Source organism: Micrasema longulum, unplaced genomic scaffold (assembly GCF_059751315.1).
Source record: "Micrasema longulum isolate JH-2025_06_02 unplaced genomic scaffold, ASM5975131v1 h1tg000348l, whole genome shotgun sequence".
NCBI lineage: Eukaryota > Metazoa > Arthropoda > Insecta > Trichoptera > Brachycentridae > Micrasema > Micrasema longulum.
In genome coordinates, this window is record NW_028277551.1 from 163,404 (window position 1) to 177,766 (window position 14,363).

The 14,363-nt window shown below is 34.5% G+C and overlaps 1 protein-coding gene across 1 annotated transcript in view; it reads right to left on the bottom strand.

Annotated features, from left to right (window-relative positions):
• LOC148282256 (tyrosine-protein kinase-like otk) overlaps window positions 1-14,363 on the bottom strand; it is a 70,565-nt gene that overhangs the window by 44,104 nt on the left and 12,098 nt on the right. Inside the window, exon 3 of the mRNA XM_088225369.1 lies at window positions 11,780-11,950. Within this exon, the coding sequence (XP_088081495.1) occupies window positions 11,780-11,950 (171 nt within the window). The remainder of the gene's footprint in view (window positions 1-11,779; window positions 11,951-14,363) is intronic.

Sequence of the window (14,363 nt, forward strand, 5' to 3'; positions counted from 1 at the left end):
CAGTCATGGAAACATCAGCGTAATCTAGAATGGGTAGTAGTGATGCTTGTACAAGAGTGCATTTAGTACTAATGGGTAAGAATTTTATATACGAATTTTATATATTTATATATGCTATTTTAAAAATATCATTGATTAAAATAAAATAATCTATTGTAAGACGTCACTCCCCATTATGTACACAAGAATGGTTTATTTATTTTACGTAATGGGAAAAGTTAATGTAAATATTTATATGTATATATTTTTTTTTTTAAAACCTTTATTTCAGCATAAATAAACAATACATTCAGTAGAAAAATGAAACACTTAAGGTTGAACTTGCCAAAAAAGAGTCTAGCTCTTGTGTTTGGCAAGTTTACAAAATAACATAAAAATAAAACATAAAATGCAAAACAAAATAATAAAATAAATAAAAAATTAAACAATTTTAAAAATTGAGAAAATATAACACTAAAAAAAAAAAAAAAAATTAAAAAATATATATATTAAATAAAAACACAAAATTTGTAAACACGGGCACATATTAAACATACATCTCTTTTTTAAAAATACAGTTAATGTTAATGTCAAGATGTCAAGAGTTATGTCAAGAAGCTTTTCTTTAATTTATCCTTAAATTTTTCGTAATTTATTTCTTGACGTAGATTTTGTGGTAAATTATTGAAAAGCTTCCGTCCTATGTAAGTATAATGATGTTTGGCCGTGGTAGTTTTGATTCTTGGTAGAGAGAGGCATCCTGTTCTCAACCTTCCCGTAATACGGTCCGATGGGAGGCTCTCCTTATGCACCCGGAGCATACAGCACTTTCCGTAGATATCCTCCACTCTTAAAACATTAAATTCTTTGAACAGTTCGGTAGTTGAGAACAAGGATGGTTTATAAAGTATTATTTTGATGATTTTTTTGTAGAATTTTTAAGGGTCTAAGATGAGCGTTATAAGCCCCCCCCCCCCCCATCCAACTATTGCATATTGAATGATTGACTGTACTAGAGCATAATAAACTGTCTTTAATTGATCCGTCGATAAAATACCTCTAAGCTTTAAAAATATGTGGAATAATTTTCTTAGTCTTTTGCACATTGAATCTATTTGTTTTTGATTATATGTATTTGATTAATGTAAAAAATTGTATTTAGTTGTAATATTGTATTTTAATTTGTTATTAATAAATTTAAAAAAATGTCTTTATAAACGCTAGAGGGAATTTATCTTCAACTATACTGTCAAGACTAAGGTATGACGTCTTTATCTTCCCGTCATAATCGAGGCCCTGGCACCGTAATACATATGAAAGTCAGTGAGTAAAATCTTGTTAAGATGTCTTTCGCCAGCGCGCAAAATGACCCAAGCCAACCGCGCGACAGTAAAAACACTTCTTAGAAAGATTTATTTAGACTCGCCGCGTTTTATCGATATATAGACGGAAAACAACAAACAGTTTCCTCGTAACGATAGGCACATACAATACATTATATCGACGAAGGAAAGGAAAAAGTTCCCAAGCGACATTACAGAAGATCCGATATGGCCAAATATCTCTTAAAATATTGAAGTTTTGAAACACTGTAAAATCAAACATTTGTCAGTGATGTTTATTTTATTATAATATCAAAATTTAGAATTGGTCAACTATATTATGAAAATCCCTCTCCTCCACTCCTCCTCTCTATTTCCTCACCTCTTAACCTACTTAAGAGCTCTTTTTTTTTTTCTCATGTCTTATATAATATATTATTTTTCTCTTTACTGTGTAACATGTTCTCTCATTACATTTGCGAAAAACTTTAACTGGATGTATGTACCATTTTTTTATATTGTGTATTCCTATTTTATTTTATTAGGGAAATCAACAGTTCTACTTACATATTTTTAGTAAACAAACAGATATAGTGTATAAACTCAGAACTAATAACAGATTTCCACATAGTATACAAAGTTAGTGAAGAAAATAAATATTACATATCAAATAAATACATACAATTTATACATATAAAAATGTTATTTTCAGGTACTCAATAATCAAAGATTTTTTAAATATTAATTTTAAGAACATTAAGTTACTGTAAATTGGGCGGGATAAGGACAAAAATGCTTGAAGAGAGGATAAGGAGGGGGGGAGATGTACATATTTATTATTATAATGTCTACTAAGTTACATAATACATTTTTAGTGTAAATTTTAAATCTGACAGAGTGATGTTTGTATAATCTATATTTTTAAATTTTGTATTGTACATTGAAAAAGTCCTACGAAAAAAGGCATTTTTAACATACGATGTTTTACTTATTGGTACATGAAACAGGTGGTACCGTCTACAAATCCTGGCTGGCACATGTATTGTTATTAAACCAAGCAGCTCTGTACAGTCAACCATTCCTGTCACAATTATAAAACAACTGTTGTTTTTCCTTAATAAATAAATAAAAAAAAATAATAATAATAAGTTTGTAGGTGAAAATTCTTGATGGAAGTTCATTGTAATTTTATTTTATTTTTAATTTTTATTTATTCATATTTTTTCCATTAAAAACTATAATTGATATTTTTTAAAGATGTGACCTCACTTACGGGTTACCCGTGCCAAGGGCACTTAACAATATTTTTAAAAAAAAACATTGTAATATAAATAATATAGATGTACGTACATTAATTATAAACATAAATACGTAGTGTTCAAAACTGTCTGAACATTTTGTCAATTATCTCTGTTTATTAAGTTAGTCTTCTTTGTTTATTTTCAAATGTAAAAATATATTTTTTTAAAGTATATTGTTACGGGTACAGTGATGGGGTCACATTATTTTTATTAAAAATTATAGTTTGTAAGAGAAAAAATATGAATAAATAGAGTGATATGGCGTTATATATGTTTTTCGAAATACAAAATTATGGCTTTTTGCTGATGACAACAAGGTACTTAAACTGATTGAATCTCCCAATGATTGTCTTCTTTTTCAACACGATATTAATTGTTTTAATGAATGGTGCGACATCAATTGTCTTCAACTTAATACTGACACACTGTAAAATAATATCTTTCTCGCGACGAAAAAAACCTTTACAATTCAACTACAAACTAAAAAATACTTCCCTTTCAATGGTTTCATCAATAAAGGATCTAGGCATTACTTTAGATAGTAAACTCTCCTATCGTGAACACATTGATACTATTGTAAACAAATCTCTCAAACTTCTCGGTTTTATCAATAGAGTGACGGCGGACATCAAAAATATTAATACCATAAAAACTCTTTATTGCTCACTAGCTCGACCCCATCTAGAATACGCTTCTCCTATTTGGTCTCCGTTCTACAGGACTCATATTGACCATATCGAGTCTGTCCAATACCGTTTTTTAAGAAAAGTGGCATGGTTGCTCGGATTACAAAGGGGTAATTATTCCTATTTTGAAATAGAGCAATCTCTTACTTAATCTGTCTTCATTGGAGAGACGTAGAACTGAGATGGACCTTATATGCATTTTCAAAATACTTAATGCTTTAAGTGATGTCCCATCTCTGTTGCATTCAATTTCTTTTCATGTTCCCAACCGTGTCACCAGAAGTCAAAATCTGCTATTTATAAAATCTTCTAAGAGCAACTTTGGTTTTTATGCCCCAATTTCCAGAATGTGTAGATTAGTCAATTCATCACACGACTTGGAATTTTTGGGATAGATCTTCCGGCCTTTCGTAGATCTCTTCACGACTAAACAGTGTGGGATGAAGTTGGATTGGCATGGTTTAGCTCAAAGTTTTTGGTGTTTCGTCTTTTTTTAATATATTGTATACTATTATTGTTTTGCCCTTGTTTGTCTTTGCTAAATAGTTTTATGTTCTTTTTGTTCAGTTTCTTGCATTTACGTTTCTTCATGTAACTGTTGTAATTGGCTTAGGCCGTATATATATAATAAATAAATAAATATCCTATCTGCCTACTCCTACGGGGAAACGGCGTGATGGTTTGTTTGTTGGTCTGTTTGTCTGCTGTAACTCGAAAACTACACCAAATCGTGGAACATACGTGTGGGTGATTTGGATATTTTTTGATTTTCGGATTTTTTACACGTTCGGGCTCGGAACGGTTAAGGACCACTGCTCGGGTGCCATAATCCAGGAATACGTTCGCACGAAGAAAAGTCAGACCGCGCATCCTCTTAATGCATTTTCTTAACAGTTTATTTACGAAAGAGATATTACGCCGGTCTGTGGAGTCGCCCGCCCTTTCGCTTTGATGTGGCGTGCAATGTGCATCCGATTCCGGATGGTGTGCCTTTCATCAATCGACGCCAGCGACATCTGGTTGCGCGCGATGACAGATCGACATAAACAAGAACTCAAATGAGATAATTTAAAATTGTGGAATAAGAAAACTCTGCTAAGCTTAGAGTTACGCAGACAGGCGCCGTGGCGCAGTCGGTTAAACGGCCGACTGTGAATCTGGCGTCGCGGATTCGATTTTTTAGTTGCAAGAAAAAAAACCAAAAAAGATTTTCGTACAATCAATCGAACTAAGAACATAAAGTTAATTATATATTTTGGTGTATCGCATCATAATTATATCTTCCGTACGCGGGAAAAGAGGCTTAAATCAAAATAGTCGGTTTTTCAGGAGAATGGTAAAACAAGTATATATGGCGAAAATGAACGGCAACGTGAGACGAGGACGACCAAGGAAAACGTGGCACGATCAGATAAACCAAAATCTCAAGTCTGGACATGTCAAAAGCAGACAGAACCGAAGGGCGTGTATGACAAGATGTATGAATGTGGAGGAAGCTAGGAATGTATGCCATGACAGACGTGTGTGGCGGTCCATTCTCTCTGCCTACCCCTACGGGGAAATGGCGTTATGGTAGGAGTAGTAGTAGCCAAACAAAGTTTTTGAGTGTGTCTTAAAATCGAGAATAAAGCTGCCAAATCCTAAGGATTTAACTGTTTAAAGTATTTTTTGTTTAACATACTTAGAAAATTATCCTTTACGTTTCGGATTTTCAAAATTTTGCATTTAATTTTAAATTAACCATTTTATGACTAAAGCCCCTTTCCAGCGTACGGAAGATATATTTTGTCGGCCTCGTGGCGTAATTAATGGTCAGCGCGTTTGCCTACCATTCAAGAGGTCTCGGGTTCGATTCCCGACATGGTTGATTTGAATTATTTATTTAAAAGGGTGTTTTCACGCTAGAATATTTCATAGTCCGTATGCAGAGACAAACCTTAAGGTGAGGAAAGTACATTCTATTGTCTTCACCTTCGGGTTATTCTCTGCATTTGAGATTAGAATGTACTTTCCTCACCTTAAGTTTTGTCTCTACATACGGGTATAAGTGTAAGACTGATCATCTTACATTTATGAACAAAAATTATCAAGATACGCTGCGATTGGTGTACCAAGGCAGTGCCCTATGCACTTTTAGGTGCGGAAAGGGAATGATGATGATAACGTATCATTGTCGCTATGTTTTTATTCAGTTTTGTAATTTTTAAATTACACCGCCCGTGACGTCACGTGTTCGAGGCGGTGAGTTTTCCTGACATTTGAGAAAGTAATCCTGTACCCTTCAAAACACGCGAAACACGGCTACCCGGAAACCGGAAATCTATCAGAACACACAATGAGGAACCTGTTTAAAAAATTTAAGTGTATTTTTTTATCAGACATACCTACCTTAGAAAATCATTATATTTTTCTAAAGTTAATTTTCTTTCAACAATGTTCGAGTATGTCCAAATGCTTGCAGACTGGCTGGATTACCTCCCTAGGAATTATTCATATTTAAATTTATTTTCACAGAGAAGGGAAAACGTTCAAAAATGTTTTCCCTCTCTGTTGAAATAAATTTAATTTTATTTATTGTTTAAATGGCGCAATTTTGAATGAACGGCGCGCGGCGTTTCAAAATGGCCAAATCGTATGATTTTTTAAACTATTTTTTTCAAAATCATACGATTTGGCCTCGCGGCTGTGAAAGTGAAGTGATGTTTCGGAAAAAACTTAAAACCCACTTGTTCTCTAAATCATTTGAATAAATCCGTAGCACGTGACAGCAAAATAAATTGTTTTAATTAAATTACAAATTTAAAAGCTTCAATTAAATTAATTTAACAATAGAATCACTATGTAAAGCGCCCTTGAGGTATTTGATTACGAAAATGGCGGTATATAAGTTATCCATAATAATAAATCCGGACAGTCAAAAATGCATTAGAACGCCATATAAAAAGTAATAAAAAGCTTTATAAGTAGATCGCAACAGTTCGGCTTTTAACGATCCATCCCGAAGCCGTAAAAGCGAAGATCTTTCTAGTCGCATTCCATTTTATTATTGTACTAACAAAAATGAGATTTTCGGGAATAAAAATAAATGCATATGGTCGCTTTGGTATAGTGATAAAACCCTCTAAATAATCATAGTTGAGAAACCGAGTAAAAAATCGGCCACGTTTAATTTTTGAGCTTTAAAACAGAGGCGGTTCCATAAAATTAAGAATAGTCCAGAAGGAGCGTAGAATCATATTTGAATACATCGGACTGTGTCCAAAAATGCCCCCACGATGCCCCACTTTCGCCGCGCGCATTCGTGATGTCACCGCGTAATGTTGCACGGTGGGAAAAAATACAATCATAACACAAATGTAAGGTTAAAAAAAAAAAAAAATCAATCTGTTAATTTTCCTAAAATTTTATTGTGCACGCGGAAATATTGATTGACACAACAGAGTAGATAAGTAAAGGGTCATTTAATAAGAGTAATTGAATTAATGAACTTTGAATTTAAAATATAAAACAAATTTTATTTTACATAAAACAGGTATTTTCATATCATGTAAAATAATATTTGATGTTTAAGATAATGTCGGTCAAATGTCCACCACAGAGTTGTTTAATCCGAGGTCCAATTTTCATTAGCTCTCTCATTAGATGAGCAAAGTAGGGTAAAAAAATTACTACCCTGGCAACACTAACGAAATGTCCATTTTGTTTTCTTCGACAATCTGACAGACGGAAAAATGATTAAATTTTTAAGTAATGCATTTGCTACTGGCGCATGCATTTTCTAATTACACACGAAATGTGATCCCGCGCTGTTTCTTTAGGATCCCGGCAGTATATCTACACTTTAAAACGACACAACACGGCATAGTTTAATTCAAATCAGGAGTTCCGTACTGAGCGCCGTCTACAAAGAAACTAATGAATCAAAACATAAAACTACTAATTTATGAATAGTTTAGTCGCCTTTTTGTTTGATGCTCGTATGCGGTTTCTGGACTATTCTTAATTCTATGGGCGGTTCCTTAGTACGAAGAAAATAACGGGAATATTTAAATTTCGCGGGTTTGGAGAGTCCGACTGTCAATTTTTTTTTTATTATGTTGGTATACATGCCCCTTAAGTATGCTAAATTTCCAGCTGTTTTCATTGTTTACTTTTTGTATGACGGTAAAATCGTTTGCGAACGAAGTTTTTCAGAGTTTGATACACGTTAAAATTGAAAATGAGAACCATAAATTAAATTGATTTAATAACACGATGAGGCCTGTAGGGCTGTGTGGTTGCGGTCCGAAGGGCAAAATTTTCAAGTATGTAAAAAGAAGAAAGCCGATTTTATGACCGAAAATCGTTTGCGAACGAAGTTTTTCAGAGTTTGATACACGTTAAAATTGAAAATGAGAACCATAAATTAAATTGATTAAATAACACAATGAGGCCAGTAGGGCTGTGTGATTGCAGTCCGAAGGGCAGAATTATCAAGTATGTAAAAAATAAGAATGCCAATTTTACTGGCGTAAAATCGTTTGCGAACGAAGTTTTTCAGAGTTTGATACGCGTTAAAATTGAAAATGAGAACCATAAATTAAATTGATTAAATAACACAATGAGGCCTGTAGGGGTGTGTGGTTGCGGTCCGAAGGGCAGAATTATTAAGTATGTAAAAAATAAGAATGCCAATTTTATTGGCGTAAAATCGTTTGCGAAAGAAGTTTTTCAGAGTTTGATAGACGTTAAAATTGAAAATGAGAACCATAAATTAAATTGATTAAATAAGACAATGAGGCCTGTAGGGGTGTGTGATTGCGGTCCGAAGGGCAGAATTATCAAGTATGTAAAAAATAAGAATGCCAATTTTACTGGCGTAAAATCGTTTGCGAACGAAGTTTTTCAGAGTTTGATAGACGTTAAAATTGAAAATGAGAACCATAAATTAAATTGATTAAATAACACAATGAGGCCTGTAGGGGTGTGTGATTGCGGTCCGAAGGGCAAAATTTTCAAGTATGTAAAAATAAGAAAGCCGATTTTATGACCGTAAAATCGTTTGCGAACGAAGTTTTTCAGAGTTTGATACACGTTAAAATTGAAAATGAGAACCATAAATTAAATTGATTAAATAACACAATGAGGCCAGTAGGGCTGTGTGATTGCGGTCCGAAGGGCAAAATTTTCAAGTATGTAAAAATAAGAAAGCCGATTTTATGACCGTAAAATCGTTTGCGAACGAAGTTTTTACGATCTTTTTCCCTAAATAATTTTCATAAAGAAAGTGTCTCGCAGCGCATAGTAATCTTCGCTCGCCTATTTACATTGTACGGAATTCGGAACGCCGCGCTGTGAGCGCGCTACGCTCGCGGCTCGCCCCTTCAGTATAAAGGCGATACTCGGGTCGTAAAATTTTACGACGCCGGTTGCCAAGGCGACGCCTCCCCGCCACGTCACAGCGCCGCGACGCCCATGCCCGACAACAGACAGCCCGATGATACATTACAGAAATGAGCTGTTCTCGAATTAATTTGATTTCGATGGGATGACGCGTTGATGTTTTTTGTAGACATAAGTTTATTTATTAATTGTGCATAGTATACGGCCTAAGCTAATTACAACAGTTATATGAAGAAACAAGAAACGGACATAAAACTATGTAGCAAAAATACCATTATTTTATTAGCCTTGTTTGTCTTTGCTACATAGTTCATTGATTTTTTAAAAAAAAATTTATATATTTTTTTGCACCACAACAGGCCAGGAGACCCAATTACAGTGGTGAATTACATTACAGAACAACCAGGCTTGAGAAAAATCACATTTTTAATTTTTTTGTGTTCTCACCGGGAATCGAACCCGGAACCTTCCGTGCGTGAGTCAAGCGTCTTGACCACTACACCACGGAGGCCGCCAGTTAGCCGCCAGCTAGTTATATACTACTACCATCACGCAATTTCCCCGTAGGGGTAGGCAGAGAGAATGGGCCGCCACGAACGTCTATCCTGGCATATATTCCTATGGTCCTTAAAATATAGCTTGATTAAAATGACAGCTGTCAAACCAATGTCACTAGTGATGAGAAATTACTGATCACTAATCAAATCGATTTTATCAGTTTTTTTCATGCAACTATAAAGCTCTGTTTCCGAAAATTGATATAATAACGCAAAAACAAGCCTATTATAGTGTGTTAAAGACAATTATTCACAAAAAAATAAGAATTTATACTTCATCACATGAATGATTTTTTTATTCGATCAATTTACAGTTCCATCTCTAACATTTTTGCACAATGATATAACCTTGTAAGAACGTCGTTAATAATTAGGTTTATTTTAGTTTTAAAGCGGATTTTATACATTTATGTTAATTTATATGTCCTTTCACATTATGTATTTAAAAAATAAATTAACAACAATAATAACAATACATGTGCCAATCAGGATTTGTGGACGGTACCACCTGTTTCATGTACCAATAAGTAAAACATCGTATGTTAAAAATGCTTTTTTTCGTAGGACTTTTTCAATATACAATACAAAATTTAAAAATATAGATTAGACAAACATAACTCTGTCAGATTTAAAATTTACACTAAAAATGTATTGTGTAACTTAGTAGACATTATAATAATAAATATGTACATCTCTCCTCCCCTCCTTATCCTCTCTTCAAGCATTTTTGTCCTTATCCCGCCCAATTTACAGTAAGTTAATATTCTTAAAATAAATATTTAAAAAATCTTTGATTATTGAGTACATGAAAATAACATGTTTATTTGTATAAATTGTATGTATTTATTTGATATGTAATATATTTTCTTTACTAAATTTGTATACTATGTGGAAATCTGTTATTAGTTCTGAGTTTATACACTATATCTGTTTGTTTACTAAAAATATGTATGTAGAACTGTTGATTTCCCAAATAAAATAAAACAAAATAAAACATGTCAGATACGTATGATTTTTCGTGTGTCAATATAAATCACTCCTTAGACGTTACTACAAAGTTATATCCTCACTTTTTCTGACAACTGTCATTCTAATCAAGCTATATTTTAAGGACTATAGCTTCTTCCACATTCATACATCTCGTCATACATGCCCTTCGGTTCTGTCTACTTTTGACATGACCAGACTTAAGATTTTGGTTTATCTGATCATACCGCGTCTTCCTTGGTCGTCCTCGAAGCGGGAGAGAGGTGTTTATAATTGAGTTTGATAAAATTTATGATTGATTTTAATTATCCCGATAAAATTGTTCATGTATGTATGTATGTCCCTACTGCTACTACTACTACCATCACGCCATTTCCCGTAGGGGTAGGCAGAGAGAATGGACCGTCACACACGTCTATTCTGGCATACATTCCTAGCTTCTTCCACATTCATGCATCTTGTCTTGCATGCCCTTCGGTTCTGTCTGCTTTTGACATGACCAGACTTAAGATTTTGGTTTATCTGATCATGCCGCGTCTTCCGTTATTTTCGCCATATATACTTGTTTAACCATTCTTTCGTCGTCCATTCGTTCTACGTGACTAAACCATTTCAGAGACCCTTTCTTAATCTTATCAATTATACTCAGATTTACACTTACGCCTGATTTCATCATTCGTAACCCTGTCATACATTAATTCCCACACATTCGTCTAAGAGATCGCATTTCAACCGCGTTCTGGTTTTCATCCTTCCGCTGCCAGTTCCACGTTTCACTTCCATACATAAGTGTTGGGACTAAAACTCTGTTGTGCACTGCCAGTTTACCTTCGATTGACATATTTTTTATTAGCAATTACTGTGCTTAGTGCGTCGTTCATTTTGCTGCCCGCATTCACTCTCATTTCAACATCTTTCTCTACTCTTCCATGTCTTGAAAACATGCTTCCCAGATACACAAATTCTTCTACTTGCTCGAGACATTCGTTGTTTACATTTATTATGCAGTCAGTAACCTCACTTATCCTTTCAAATACCACCACTATATATAATATATACTATATATTGTAGAGGTCATCACCATCAAGTCGTAAAGTTGACAGGGCCGAACACCGTTTTGGCCCGCAACGCGTAACCCGACGCAACGTCAACTCGGACAAGTAATTAAACGTCGTGCAGCGAAAGAATATGCACATTCCATCTTGGCGTTTCGTCTCGCCCGTCCACCAGCTCCTCGCCAGTGTTCGCTATTGTCAATTCCTTCTGTACAAAATTGTATGGTTGTAACTCGAGTGTATCTGTTCAATAAATAACTTCAATTATTATCCATCTTTCTCATTTAACCTTAAATCAATTCACGCGCACCATCCATACAATATAATGAATAAACAATGTCTACATAAACATCAACGCGTCATCTATTTCAAATCAAATTAATTTGAGAATAGCTCATATCTGTAATGTATCATCGGGCTGTCTGTTGTACGTAAATGTCAAAGAATTTTACTTTTTTTTACTACTTGAGAAAAAACATTGTAAATTCACGGAAAATATTTCAAACTTACAAGTGTCGGCAGGCTTCGGCAGCGCGGTGGTCGGCGGCTGATCTTCCAAGTCGACGACGGCGCAGGCGACCACCCCGGGGTCCATCTCGCGACCCTCCAGCGCGATGGTCAACTGGTGAGAGTTGCCACTAACTCGCTTGGGCAGGCAGCGAACCGTACTGGCCGGAGTATCTGGGAAAACAATGAGGTTAATTCATTATTAAAGTGTGCGAGATTCATCTGGCCGAGTGACGAATTTCAGCCCCACGGGAAATTGTATATGAAGAATGTATTCTTACGCGCGGTAAAAAATAGATAATGAAATCGTACGGCGAAGATTCATAAAAATGTTATCCATTTTCAATCCAGAAATAAATGTCATAAAATTGAACATTTTAAATTTATGGGACTAAAAATAGCCAGACATTCAATATGGACAATGGGGAAATATAACATATTACGTATACAGATAAAAACATATGAAATGGATTAAAGATAATTAGTTGTATTTTCAAAATCAATATGGATATTTATTTTATTTTATAAATTTATTGCAAAAATAATATACATACTTAATAACAGGGAATCTACTCGTATATAAAACCAATTAATGTAAAATGAAAACGGAGTGTTCTCTGTTTATGATAGTCTCCATCTAAGATGGCTCTGCCTGTTCTAAGATGGAGATTTTTTATCTTTAGAGCATAAGTAGTCCTATACTAATAAAACAATAACATGAAAAAGAAAAACTAAAACTACTTAATTATAAATGCCAATCAAATGTAAGAAATTAAAAATCGTTATTATACAAATATAAATATAGTATATATATGTGCCAAGAATGCATGTTACTTAAACATAAATAATATAGTATAATATATAAATAATATGTGTACCAATTATATTATTAGCGAATTTGACCACGTAACCGAGTATCGCACGCAACTACACTGGCTCAGTATCAGGCATAGAAGAAACATTCACATTCTATCACTTCTTCACAATATCCCACTTCGCCTGTTTATCTGAGAGAGCTCATCCAACTTCTTTCACAACACGACTATCTCTTCGTTCTAGTAACGAGAGAAACCTTTCAATACCCTGCCATCGCTCTAATTTTCTGGCCATCTCTTTCACAGTAGAACCCGAAAGATTGTGGAATAATCTACCCACTAATGTTAGAGACCCCTTATTTATTTACATTTAAGTCAAGATCACGATCTAAATATTTAAATTGTTCCTTTATCCTTCTTCTTTCCTTCCCATCCCCTTTCCTCTCTTCATAGTATAGTGTTATTTTTTTATATATTTTTATTTTATTAATCTTTGTATTTAATTTTTGTATGAAATTGTAAGATTCAATAAGTCCATGTGCTTGTAATTTTCTGAAGCTGAACGGTTTGGGTAGGTAGGAAGAAATTGCCTTAAGTATATATATTGTATATGTATATAAAGTGTTAAATAAATAAATAATAAAAATAAGACCTGCAATTCTTGGTAACAAAAGTCTACGATGTATGCAAGAAAAGCCACTTGCTTATGAATGTTGATAAATCCAAAGTGATGGTTTTTGAAAGGGATGAAAATATAACTAAATGTGAGATCAGTGTGAACGGAGATATTCTGAATCCGGTAGAAGAATTTGTATATCTGGGAAGTATGTTTACTAGGTACGGTAAAACTGAGAGAGATATTGAAAGGGGGGTGAGTGCCGGGAACAGGGTGAACGGTGCACTGAAATCTACTTTGGCAAACAAATGTTTATCGCAGGAGGCAAAACTAGCAGTTCACAGTAGAGTTCTAGTGCCAACTCAAATGTATGGGAGCAAAGTATTGCATTGGAAAAACAATGATGAAAGTAGGTTAAATGCTGTCGACACGCGATCCCTCAGGCGAATGTGTGGTAAAACGACGTATGATAGGTGCACAAATGTCGAGATCCTTGAACTGCGCAAGGCGGAGACACGCATTATCGACAGAATCAAGAAAGGGGTGCTGCGTCGGTTCGGACAAGTGGAGCGAATGGACAACGAAAGAACGGCTTAGAGGATCTAAGATGCGAATGTTGATGGATGCAGAAAACGAGGAAGACCGAGAAAGACATGGCACGATCGAGTTTGTCAAAAACTTGAAGATGGACATGTCAAGGGTAGGAATGATCGACGTGCGTGCATGAGAAGATGTATGAATGTAGAGGAAGCGAGGACTGCATGCAACGACAGAGTGATATGGCGTTCTATCCTCTCTGCTTACCCCAAGGGGGAAACGGTGTGATGGTTTGTTTGTTGTTGTTTTGTTCGAGATTGAGACTATTTCGACAAGGAAACATTCGGTCAAAGAGGATTGGCCTACTACTCGGTTAAAGTGTGCAATCTACTTCCATTATCCATAAGGACAATCAGTAAGTTCTCACAATATAAAATTGCTATTAAGAAATGGATAGTGGAGGTGGGTTGCGCACGGATCGATGAGTGGATCAAGCCAGACAGGTAAAATGTGTGTACTGTTTATGAAATTTGGTCATTGGTCTATATAAATTGGTTATGTTTTTTATGATTATTTTAGTTTTTTATTGTTTATTATGTTAATTATAATTAGGTTCATT